Here is a 13,216-nt window from a genome sequence, read left to right as displayed (position 1 = left end):
TCGGTACGTTTAAAGAAATATGCAAGCCATTTAAGAATGTCTAAAGCACTACCGTAAAAACCCGCGTATAATACGAGGTGTAAATCCGGGACAGAAAAATCAGAAAAAAAGTTTGCATCCGCATATAATGCGAGGTAAAGAGCACAGAAAACATTTATTTGCACTGCAGTTACCGTTCAGTCATTTTCAGTTTTCGCTGGCACTGTCTCCTGACGTCCGTTCAGTCATCGTCAGGTTCGCTGCCGCTGTCTCCTGATGTCGCCTTGTCGGAAATGTTTCTGTGCCCCTCAGCGCCATCAAGGGCGTTCGAGATGCCGCATTTCCTAAAAGAGCGACTGGCGAGCTCCTCTAAGATGCTGGCCCACGCATTCGCGATCCAGCCGCAAAGCACCGCTGGAGAAGCCCGCGTCAGCCATCCGTTAGCTGTCACTTACGGGTCTTCTGACCTCATCCAGTCTTGTAAGCAGGACCTGATGCAGTCTTTGAAAGGCTTGTTTATGCAAACGTCTAGCGGTTGCAGCTGCGCGGGGTTCGCGCAACAACTTTTTCATGGAATCGGCCAAGTGGCAGCGAAAGGCGTCCAACACGAGCACTGACGGGAACCCCTAACAGTGCTCCAGGCCGCCGACACTGCACAGACTTTATCCAGTCAAGCACCAGTTGCTTTCTCCACCCGCGAATGCTGCCTTCAATGATGCCGAACTGCCGTCCTGCGGCGCAATTTCTAATGGTCTCGGCACATAAAATAACTTTTCTTTTAATTGCAGCCGAAAACTGCCTTCGTGCACCCGACATCGTGATAGACTTGCGCTGAACGTGCCGATCCTTCGCGTGGTCAAAACAATCAAAATGGCGCCGGCTGAGAGAAGCAGCAGCGAGCTAACGCCATCGCAAGATGGCGCACCATGCGCTGAAACCAAAACCGAAAGTGTAAGTTTTCGGCTGAAAACTTCGGGATCCACATTTAATACGAGGCACAAATTTTACATAGTAAAATTGGAAAAAAAAAAAACTCGTATTATACGCGGGTTTTTACGGTAGATGCTAATGACTGCGTTCGCGTCGAAATATTTCAAAATATTTGGGAGCTCCCTAAAGTTTTGGGAACAGCTGTTTTATGTATTTAAGAAGTCTTTATAGTACTTACGTTTTTGTCAATTTACGCCAGCATTTGCATCAGAATGATTGCAGTTAGAGAATACGTAAAGCATGAAGCATTGTTTGTAAAGAAAAACCGCTTTGTTCTCCAGCTTATGAAACAAATAGTCCAAAATCAGACAATACGGCTTTTGGAGACTGGTCTCCCGCACAGTTATATACTTAGAAATCAACACATTGAACACCTATCCTCGTCACAACATCGCTGTCGTTTTGTCGTGAATGTCGAAATCTTGATTCCAAGTCTCGTTATTTCATACCCTTAGTCATGAATTTCTCTTCCAGTTTTCTGTAGCAGTTCTATCATTGCGATGGCGCTGTTTTTTCTTTCCATAAGGATTTGCTGAATTAGGTTATTTTATTTAGTAGCTGTCTTTTTGTTACATGTGGTCCGGCTTTCCGGTATTAATTTTATTTCCTCGGGATTGGCCCTTGAAAGTCACGCATACAAAACCGGCGGACATATATGTGCCACCAATAAATTCAGCTATAAACTTTCTCACCAACCTTGACCTTTAATGTAGGTATGCTATTTTCCTATCCGTGGGCGCCACTCCTTGCAACGTATTCTCGAGTTCTCGTTTGCTAGTAAGCAGTTTATCTGCAGGGCGCTCTCGAAAACACTTACCCTGGTATTCTGAAACCCTCCTCTACTCTAACCTCCAGTGGAGGAGATCCTTGAAATCGATTTCCCTATGCATAAGCATTGCGAAATCCTCCGCTCAGACGAGTGGAGGGAGCAAATGGAGTGGAGGAGTGACTCGGAATACGCCCCTTAGTCTCAGTTTTGAAAGAAACCCCAGGGAGTACGTTTAGTCTCAGTGAGAGACTCATCTTCAAATCTAAAGAGTCTTAAGTATTTTCCACGAAAAGGCACGCTAAAGTTGTATTAAGCATGCTTAATATCTCAAATCACAATCCTTTTAATATTAGAACATTTTCGACGTTTGTGCGACAATTTACCCTGCCTAGCTTTCCTTCCATGAGCAGTCCGGGATGATTACGCAGATTTGTTGCTTTCCCCAGCTGTGTATTAGGCAGTGGGCTCAGAATGAATGTTTTTTGTATTTCAGAAGTGTTATCAGGCGATTTATTACACTCCACACTATCTTTACTACTGTATCGGTGAGAATCAGCTGTTAAGTTAGACATTTTCTTCTCTTTCACATTCAGGAGGGGTCGCTTAGGCGGTAACTAGTAGCTTTGTAAATAAATTTTTTCATCGGAGATGTAACTCATTGGCTGGCGCTTATTGAACTATTTGACGTATTCGCACGTCTCGATTGAAATTATGCGGGACATCTTCAACGTTACGTACACTTAACTCGTGCGAGGCCATCATATAATATTCTGGGAAGGTTTCAAGCACGATCCGCTTCATAATATTCAAAGCCTATTTAGGTCCAATGGAGGACGAAAGCCTCCCGTATAGACCTCCACCCGCATCTGTCGCGCGCTGCCCGAGTCTATTTTATGCCTACTGATTTTTTTATTTAGCCTCCCCATTGCGTTAATGGCCTTCCCTTGTTGTACTCTCCTCTGTAAGTGTCGATTCTGTTACCCTTGTGGTCATACTCTTGTCAGGTCTTTGTGGTACATGGCTAGCGCAAGTCAATTTCTTTTTCTTAACTTGAACTATGATATATTCTATTCCAGTTTGCTCTCTAATCCAGGTTGTTTGTTTTCTGTCCCTAAGCGTTACTGGTAACATTATTTGCGGGATAGCACTGTTGGGCGACCGAAGTTTGCTTTCTAGCCGTTCATTTAGGCGCTAGCCAGATCACCACCGGCAGCATTAATTGGTTGAATTCCTTTCTTTTTAGAGATAGAGGTAGCTTTATAGGTTATATTCAGGGTATGGACATAATCTCTATGAACATAACTGGACATAACCTCTATGAACTGGACAAAGAGCTTAGGTCCAGTTCGTGCGAAAGGACTGTTACTCCTTCCCCAAACAGATACTTTTTAATACTTTTGCATGTTCTGACCTTGCTGGCTCCTACCACGGCATAATAATTTTTGCTCTCCAAATACCATTGTTCATGTTATTACTTTTAGCAGCTGCATTTTTTTATAAATACATTGTATGTTTGCTGATAGTAAACTCTCCCTCACGCGCCTTTTTTACGTTTCTTTAGAGTTTCACTTGTTGCAGGCACAAACATCACTAATGGTTCTCGTGTTAGTCTTGACTGCTTACAAATTTCCTCTGCTTGCGTTTTTTTCAGACATGCATATTCCTGCCGCATTAGGCTTTAAGAGAGAATTTACCAGAATAATTGCGGCTTTTCCTCACGTCGCACCAACTACTGATTCAAGTGGTCGTCGTTGGCTTATCCGTCGGTATACGCACTACACTTTCTCTCTCAGCTATAATGAAGTAAGATTGGTTCTGATGCCTAGTAAAAAACTATCGTGCTTTGTCCTACTAAGGAATATATATTTTGCTGCTTTCAGCAACTTTCGTCTCTTCTCTTTGTTCTGACAACCCGTTATGGTTATTGCTTTTTTTCTACTCAAGAACCTCAACTATATGCACAATACCTGCGTCTTCAATTTCTGCAAAGCCTTTGACGTTTTTATTCAAGAGTTGGGTCATTTAAAGTTTTTTCTCCATTCTTTTCATCGCAGAAAAGTGTGTTCATTGCAACGACGTTATTCCTGTCCAGGCAGTACATATCATCGTGCATCCTGACTAGCATTCGAAGGTTTCTGCCTGCATGTTTGCGTACCTGATTCTTTTTTCCACTTGCGTGAGTCCCTTTACCTAATAGCGCGTCTTCCTCTTCGTGGTTCCCGGGCGATTGATCGTTGTTTAGTGTGTTAAAGCAAAGTCCGAATGGTCTTAGTCACTACGAATTCTATCTTCAGAAAGAACTATAGGCAGGCTTACCAGCAACCTTCTTAATATTACTCGAGGTCGGTCCATAGGTTCGTTCTATCTTTACATATATAACTTCTTTAGCAGTGTCAGAACAGTTATTTCATTTCATTTCATTTCATTTCATTTATTTACTCTCAATGCCGTGAGGCGTTACAGAGAGGAGGGGTACAACATTGAATAACAAGAGAAAAGAAAACAGCAGGGTGGTTACAAAAAGTGATTGCTGACTGCGGATTTGAAGTGGGCAGCGTCACTGATGGAGACGATGGAGGCTGGAAGGTGATTCCACTGCAAGCTGGTCATTGGTACAAACGAGTTCAGGTAGATGTTTGTTCGGGAGTATGGCACACCAACTTTTAACGGATGATCAATGCGTGATGACACGTATGGGGGAACTGAAAAAAGGGACTGCTTTAAGGTCTGATTGGTGTAAAATATTTTATGGAAAACACATAGGCGGGATATCACACGACGGGTTGCAAGGTCAGGCAGTTGTACTATTTGTTTCATGTTAGTGACACTGGATGACCGGGAATAATCAGAAAGAATGAAACGAGTGGCCCGATTTTGGATAGCTTCCAGTGTGGAGACAAGATTGGCAGAATGTGGATCCCATACAGAAGAGGCGTATTCAATCTTCGGCCGTACAAGAGTTTTGTAAAGCTGCAGTTTTAATGAAGTGGGAGCTCGAGAGAAATTTCGTCGGAGGAAGCCGAGCATGCGGTTCGCATTATTGCTAATATATTCAATGTGCGGCTGCCACGAAAGGTTATCTGAAATCTGAACGCCAAGGTATTTGTAGGTGGTAACCGATGAAAGAGGGGAGCCGTTAAGGAAATATGTGTTTACAGGGGTGTGCTTGATTGTTCGTGTTAACCTCATATATTTGCACTTGTCGACGTTTAGTTTCATTAGCCAGGTGTTGCACCAGGCTGAAATTGTGTTAAGGTCGGTTTGAAGTTTTGAGGGGTCAGAAGGTTCAGATATATTTCTATATATAACACAATCGTCAAGCGAAAAGACGTATTGATGAGGTTATGGCATCAGGGAGATCATTAATATAAATTAGGAAGAGAAGAGGCCCCAATACTGATCCCTGAGGGACACCAGATGTAACGGGACAGTGAGGAGATTCGTTATCATTGATAGTTACATATTGAAAGTGATTCTGCAAAAAACATTCAATCCACCTTAAAATGTTAGGGTCAATGCTCAGTTTGCTAAGTTTATAAAGTAGTAGTGGATGGGACACGCAGTCAAATGCCTTCGCGAAATCAATGAAAATGCAATCGACTACTGACGTAAGATCCAACAAAGAACAGAGATCATTAGTAAAGGTGATCAGTTGAGTTTCACAAGAATGATTTTTGCGAAAACCATGTTGGTAAACTGTAAAAAATGAATTAGATTCTAGAAAACTCATCAAGTTAGTGTAGATGATGTGTTCGAGTAGTTTGCATGGGATCGATGTAAGAGAAATGGGTCGATAGTTAAAAGGGGAGAACACTTCACCAGACTTGTGTACTGGAATCACCTTTCCACCCTTCCAGTCGTCGGGTAGTAAGGAACACTGTAAAGACTGTGAAAAAATATAAGAAAGGATCAATGAGGAGTTCACATTGGTACTTTTCAAAAACTTATAATTAATCCCATCTATTCCAGAAGATGAAGAAATTTTAGCCCCCTGTATCAGCTTGAAAATTCCAGCACAGTCAATAAAAATTGGTTCCATTGGCTGAAGATATAAGCTTTCTTTAACAGGAAACGAAGTAGGCATTGTTTTAGTAAAAGATAAAGAAAATGTATTGTTGAGCAACACGCAGCACTGCTCTCGTGGAACAAGTGCCCCATCAGGTGTTTTTAATTTTACATCTTTAGATCTGCTCATATTAACAGCGCTCCAGAACTTGCGGGGATCAGTTGATAAGAGGGATGGGAGCGTTCGCTGATAAAACTCGGTTTTTGCCCGAGAAAGGGCTTTTTTATATTCTGATGCGACGCGCGCATAAGCCGACCACCTGTCAGCAGAACGTGATAGCCTACAGCGGCGAAAAATACGCTTTTTTTTGTTAAGGAGCCGTTTTAGTGAGACGTTGTACCACGGTTGGCGTTTAGGACAGGATATTCGTCTGAGCGGTATGTACTTATCAGTCAGCCATTGAACCTTGTTTCGAAATAAAGACCAATTAACATTGAGCGGACGCTCCCAAAATTCAGGAAGGAAATAATCTATAAAAGCTTCCAGTTCCCTATTTATGGCTTGGAAATCAGCTTTAACGTAGTCTCTAATTTGTTTAAACTGTTTGGCGGGGCGCGAAGAGGCTGACGGTATAGTGAAATGGGCAACCAAGTGGTCACTCAAGGCAGGCAAAAGCGTTAAAGATGAAACAGATTCGGGAACCGTGGTCAGTAAAAGATCAAGGGTGCTGGAAGACGACTGGGTAATGCGAGTAGGTCCTTTAACAAGTTGACTTAAGTTAAATATAGAGCAAACGTCAATAAAACTTGAGCATTCTCTAGAAGCACTGGTTGTTACAGGAAAAGGCTCGTTCCACGAAATTGCCGGAAAGTTAAAATCACCTAAAACAAACAAGGGGGCTTTAGGAAATTTCACAACCACTTGGTTTAGGCAATCATGGAATTCATCACAAAAAGTAGGCGAACTGTTCGGCGGACGGTAGCAGGCACATAACAAGAAATCTGCGTGATTTATCTGGATACAAATACAAAGAAATTCTAGATGCGATACAATGCGGACGTCATAAGAAGCAATGTCGTCGGATACCGCAATAAGAATGCCACCTCCTTTCCGCCCAATTCTGTCGTGCCTGTATATGGTGTAATCTGTTTTGCAATTCAGCAGTTCCTTATTGTCCACACCTTCATGCAGCCAAGTTTCGGTGAGTACAACAACATCGGCTGAGCACGCGTCAATCACGGACGATAACTCATCACGTTTATTCATCAAACTTCTAATGTTGGTGAATAGAAAATAATGGTCGCGTTTGGGTTTCGCCTGCACGGCTGAGGATTGCTAGGTAGCGGTTGGGTGCGGTAACGGAGAGTTGGCTGGACTAATGCCTGCTGTATCATCAGTGGAAAGAGGGGCACTGTACGTCCCAATTTCGTAGACGCTATCAGTTACACTGCAATAAGTATAACACTGTTTGCCGACGTACAGCTTGTTATAACGCAAGCTGTACTGTTTCCCTGTAGCTTTGCCAAAATCATGAAGCTTTTTGCGCGAGTAGCGAGTGGCTTTACAAAAGTCTTCCTGGATTGTGATACAGGTGCCCTTAAGTTTAGCCCTTTGAGATAAAATTCGGTCTTTCGTTTTGGCAGACGCAAACTTGACAATTATAGGTCGGCACTTCTTCTCGACAAAGGAGCCTAATCTGTGTGCCCGAGAAATGCCATCAGCGGGCACTTGTTCAGAAAAGGTGGTGGTCAAAAGCTCCCGTACTTTCCCTTCAGCTGACGCCCATGTATCTGAATGACTATCGTCAATGCCGTGAAAAATCAAATTGTCCCGCCGAGCCCTGTCTTCTAAATCATCGAGCCGAGACAGCACAGCCGAATTTTCGCAGTTGACAATTTCAGCTACTGTGCGGCGAGTGTCAGCGTCGTCAGTAAGGCGTTCCAGGGTGGATACCTTGTTCTCAACCGCTGCTAATCTCTCGGTAACATCAGTTACTCTATCTTCGAGCAATTTCTGGCTGGCTCTTACTTCATTTAGCGACGACATTACTTCGGCGTGGCGTGATTCCATTGTACCTGCGAGGGATTTTATAGCTTCCAGTACTTCGCTATTGGTAATCTCGGTTGCCGGTTTAGGAGGCCCAGGGTTTAGCTCGATATCACCAGACAAAATAAGCAATTGCATAGCATGAACACAGTCAGTGCAAACCATCAAAACTACATGGGGGCATGGGACAAGCAGCAGACAACGGTTGCTCGTTTTTTTACAATGCAAGGAAGGTGAGCAACTAACCTGTATGAAAAACAGGGAGGGCTTAAGCAACGCCACCTTCACTGCTGCTGTCACATGCCCACTGATGGCAGCGTGTTCACGCTGGCTCTTTATGCTGTCCGAATCCCCTGGTGGCTGTGATGCGGTGGTTCCTCCGGTGTAGATGCGCAGTGGAGCCGTGTCCACGCATGGCCGCGCATAGTCCACGTGTTGAAGATAGCAGCTGGTCACCGGGGTTGTCCAAGAACGCACGAAGTAGCCAGGCTGCGGCGTTGATTCCGGGGTCAGCCGTAGAACGGTTATCGGCCACGGAGACGAGACAGCCAGCATCTGTATGAAAAACAGGAAGGGCTTAAGCAACGCCATCTTCACTGCTGCTGTCACATGCCCACTCCTGCTAGCCGTAGTGAATTTTTTCGAGATATCTACTAGTTTTTAAACACAACGCCGACACAAGACTAATACTTTTTCGGATGTATAAACGCTGCGCACTACTTAAAATCTTTTGCGGTCGGACATTTCAAACTCTCCAAATAGTAATATTTCTACTGAACACGTAAACAATCACTAGCCCAACTACGTTCCTTATCATCAACGAACTTTTAACATTAACTGTTGCTAGCTTTACGTTTTAGTTAAACCCTTGTTGTCACCGTAGATAATAGCGTCCGATGCTGTACTATTAACGTCCTTGTCGTTGTGGACACGTGCTTTACAGCTGTTGAGGACTAAGCTACTGCTCTGAGCTGTGTGCAAATTTGGGAAATTATCGCTGAAGCACTGGTCAAGACTTGTAAAATACCGTTTTGATGAGAGGTTGTGGGGAAAATGGGGGATTCGCCAAGACCCTTTTGGATGAGCGCTTTTAGTGGAACGATCTAATGGTGATCATTATGAAGGGAGCGGGCGAGGCGAGGCATGTTATTTTTCAACGTCCTTAGCGGCGAGGGAATTACCTAACAAGTTTACTTTGAATTACAGTTACTGGCGACAAACTGGTGAAGTCCACGAAAATCACGTCGGAATAAACAGCGTTCTACCACTGCTGCGTTTACGATATCCGCCGTCACACCAAAGTGGAAAAAGGTAGTTGTGGGAAGTAAATTGTGTAGTCAGCGTCAAAGAAAAGTCACGCCCGTTACAGAGCCATCAGCATTAGGCATCTCGCCGCTTCCACCTTCAGCGATGGTACCGCCTATTCGTGACATGCCGTTCTGGAATCCTTCTGACTTAGTGTATCGCCGTGGAACTTGTTCTGCAGAAAAAAAGTCCACGAAATGCCCTATTAATTTCATCTTTTGCTTCAGAACCTCCGCTTTCGGCAGCCGGAAGTAGGTTTGTCCATCACAGACATTGTTCTTGTTCATGTCCCCTTGAAACGCATCATAGATATCCTTGTAAAAAAAATGGACTTCTTCTGGCCTTCCCGTTCGCTTCGCCCTCGTCGTTGAACTTGAGCTGTCATTTACTTGGTGTTTTGATTTTAACCTGATAATCCAGGTTATGTGCTACCGCTTGAGTGTAGAATCTGGTTCATTTCATGGAAAAACAGTCTTGCATTTATTTTTCTTCGGTATGAATGTCTTACAACCACATGAAGCGTTGGTTGCTTTGAATGTCCTGTCATAATTCGGTCAATTAGTCAACGGTGTTTTTTGGCCACGCATGTTTCATGTCTATCACGATCATGTTTCTTCTGAGCAGTCAATGTACGTCGAATGGCGCGTGGTGTCTTCTGCGCGGAACCAAAATGACTGTTGTATTATGGAGAATTGTCTGACCAATTCATTCCTTGTCTTCACTGGTGTTTACGCTGTTCGGCTACGAGATTTTATTTTCCTTCAGCAGAGTTATCTTCGTGATGTTCTTTTCCCCGGGGCTTCTCCTCCAAGCAGCAGTAGCGCTGAAGATCTGACCCCGGGTATCTCCAACCGACAAACTCAGCCTCCGATACAAAACTGTACATTTATTTACAGCCCGGCGGGCGACTAAAAAACAGTACTCGCGCGGAGCCCGAAGACAACGGACCGAGCTCTCCTGCGCCCGGGCCGCGTCTCTCATCTCGTCTCCTTGTCTTCATCTTCCCTCCACCCTGACGCTGGGGGCTAGGGAAGAGGGAAAAGCCAGTTGTCTCCGTCGGTGGCCATCGCATGTGGTGGTGGTTAAGAGATCCGGTGCGCGCAGGCGTTCGAAATGCGCGGCGTCTCAAGGCGCCGCGCGACACGTGCATTTCATTTGTGCGCTGCTCGCCCCAGGGCCCCCGCCAGTTCGTGCGTCGAAGCGCCCGACACCTCCACCACCACTGTGAAACATAACTTCAGGAATGTTTCACACACGAAACACACACCACACAAACTTTTGGCACGTGCACCATCGTTCCTTCAGGTTGACGACACAACAATAGCACGGCCAGTGCCTCTTGACCCTGGCTACAGGTCACCATGACAAAATAGCCACAATCCTCATCTAGCTCATTCAGCGCGAGCGGCCTTTAGAAGGTACGCACCGGCCGTCGTCGTCCGAAAACACCCTTGCCACGCGGCGCACCTCGTCGCACAACGGTATCCGGGGCCCCTCTCCTCCTCGCTTTCTCGCTCGAGAAGGGACCGCTGCTGGCTTGTGAGCATGCGTTGCCGCCACGCTGCACTGAGGTGAAGCTGACCGACGTTTGCGCCTCTTTCTAGGCGAACCCTCGGGTTCGGCCGCTTCTGCGCTCGGAGCGCCGTGCTGCCCAACACACCGTTGGTCAGCGTATGCAGCAGAGGGCTGCTTAGCGGTCACATTACCGCTGACACTGACTGTCTGTTCAGCTACGCCGGCAGTCCTACCTGCAACTGCCAGGGGCTGCCCTACATAAGCAGCCGTACACTGATTTACACCTTCCTCTTTCAATTCGTAGGAGCTCCCCATGGCGATCACATTTTCGCGACATGACATTTGGGGATCTCCAGAAACAAAAGATGCAGTGTGCGCGACACCAACTGCATCGGATTCCTCGCGCGATTCCCATCTTGCTGCATCATGCAAAGCCACTGGCCGCTCGCCCACGCTGCCGGAAAGCTCTTTGTCTCCGCACGGTGCGACGACAGGCCCACGCTCAACTGAAGCCAGCCTCAGCCCCTTCAGTACTGCTGCTTTAAGAACTGCATAGTTCTTCCGCTGCTCCCCCGAGAGTCCAGCTAGGCAGCCTCTAGCCCTCACGCTCAAGTAGGGAAGAATTACCCCTGCTCGCCATTTTGGCAGAACACAGTGGGAGTCTAGCCTGGCCTCGGCATCAGCGAACCAGTCAAGCACAAGCGCTTCCTGGGACGGCATATCTACGAGCACCCCTTGCAGCATGCTCATGCAATCTAATCTCCCATCCATCTCGCTGCACTCTTGTGCTCTCTGCCCGATCGGTGAGGCGGTGGCGTTGTTAGCGCTTCTCAAACGCTCACTCCTTAGGCGTTCCGCTGCTAACTCCGCCTCAGCGATCTTCAATTTCGCCTGCAGTAGGGCCATCTCGTCAGCGAAAGACATGGCTGACCTAATTCTGACGCTCGCTGCCTCGTCAGCCCTCACAGTCAGCTCCATCTCATCATACCTAGCTAACCGGCCCCCATTATCTCAGGGCTGCTCATGAAGCACCCCTACATGTCATGGTGAGCCACGCACCCAGGATCAAGTGAGGCACTGACCTGCATGGCTCCGTGCCTGTAGAGATGCCGCACCGGTGCAGATGGGGTATCCATTTAGGCTCGGCTCCTTCAGCCGAGGTGTCCACCAAACAATGGCCCGCCGACTTCTCGCCTGCCGACAGCTCGCTGCTCCTGCCGCTCCGCTCCTCGTTCAGTGGGCTGCTGATGCCTCCACTGAGCGCTGGTCAAGCTGCTTCTCCGCCGCTCAGCAGGCCGCAGACACTGCCTCGGTCTCCGATGAGAAGTTCGCAGAGCGCCGGTCGAGCCGCTTCTCCGCCAGGCTGGCGAGCTCGCTGCTCCTGCCGATCTCGTTCAGCAGGCTGCCGCTCTCCGTTGAGAAGCCCGCTGAGCGCCGGTCGAGCCGCTTCTCCACCTGGCTGACGAGCTCGCTGCTCCCGCCGATCTCGTTCAGCAGACCGGAAGCTCCGCCCGTCGAGGGGCCCGTCTCGCCCGCCGGCTGGCTGAGTCGTCGCTGTTGAAGATCCTGTCGACTGCGCCAGTTATCTTCGTGATGTTCTTTTCCCCGGGGTCAGATCCTCAGCGCTACTGCGGCTTGGAGGAGAAGCCCCGGGGAAAAGAACATCACGAAGATAACTAGCAGTTTCCGTATTTTGTGTGTTATTCGCTTCGTTGTTTGGGCGCTCTGAGATCTTATCTACTTGGAGTTGTTCTTTGCGTGTATTGAGAGTTCGCTGATTACTTCTGACATCGGTTATCTTCCGTTTTAGTTTAATATTTTCCGATATCATCGGGCCCTTAAAGTCAAATTCGTCAAACATTAGTGATTTTGTGTTCACAATGTTCAAGGGGTTTTCTACATCTGTGTTAATCGGAGTCACGCAATCGTTCTGGCCAGTTAGAGTTTTCAAAACATCAGTCAACTGACGTACAAGTGGTTGCTCTACGAGGGGGTCTTTAACCCTGCCGGTAACATCGGTTAGTGCCTCCCGCACAATCAGACGTCTTTCGAGTAACGCCTCATTGGTCCAGCCCGGTGTCATAGGCGCCGGTCGGTCTGGCGAATGGACTTACAGGGTGAACGTTCTGGCCATTGCCCAGGCAGTTACAGAACCTTGAATGCACATTTTATGTGTCCGCAAAGTAGCAGTGGTATTAGGCCCGGCTTACAATTTCTTTTTCTTATGCGGGCCTAAAGGTCTCCCAAAGGGATCGTTCTGCCGGCGGCTTCGTTCTCGTTCCCCAATGGTGACAAAGCATTCAAAGGTAAGCCAACATCTGCTCCGCGTCGGTCTCCTCTGTAGGTTACTTTGTCTTGGTTTTCTTGCACCAAAAAATGTGAACGAAATGGCGAGCCGCTTCCCATAGGGCTTCTATTGCAACAATGTAATACTGATGATGACGAAGGTGAGCGTGCTTTTTTAAGCAAATATTTGTTGGCATGCGAGCCTTTCACCCATCGTGCATGTTTTTGTGTCTGTGATGTTTGCTACCACCCCGTCAGGCCACAATAGAAGCGTGGAAGTGAACTGCTGTTGATGGCGGGGGATTTTTTTTTCATGCGGA

General features: G+C 46.8%; 1 protein-coding gene across 1 annotated transcript; it reads right to left on the bottom strand.

Moving 5' to 3' along the window:
* Positions 1–4,252: 4,252 nt before the first annotated feature.
* Positions 4,253–8,396, bottom strand: LOC144140852 (uncharacterized). Its single transcript, XM_077672362.1, has 3 exons — positions 8,037–8,396; positions 5,558–5,624; positions 4,253–4,440 (listed from the first exon to the last, which is right to left on the bottom strand). The coding sequence occupies exons 1-3, from the start codon at positions 8,379–8,381 to the stop codon at positions 4,253–4,255; spliced, it is 600 nt and encodes a 199-aa protein (XP_077528488.1). The 5' UTR covers positions 8,382–8,396.
* Between the last annotated feature and the right edge of the window lie 4,820 nt (positions 8,397–13,216).

Source organism: Haemaphysalis longicornis, unplaced genomic scaffold (assembly GCF_048455015.1).
Source record: "Haemaphysalis longicornis isolate Haplotype H1 unplaced genomic scaffold, Haemaphysalis longicornis Haplotype H1 scaffold_52, whole genome shotgun sequence".
In the NCBI taxonomy this organism is placed as follows: Eukaryota; Metazoa; Arthropoda; class Arachnida; order Ixodida; family Ixodidae; genus Haemaphysalis; species Haemaphysalis longicornis.
The sequence above is the reverse complement of the archived record's forward strand: the minus strand, read 5'-3'. Positions and strand labels throughout refer to the sequence as shown.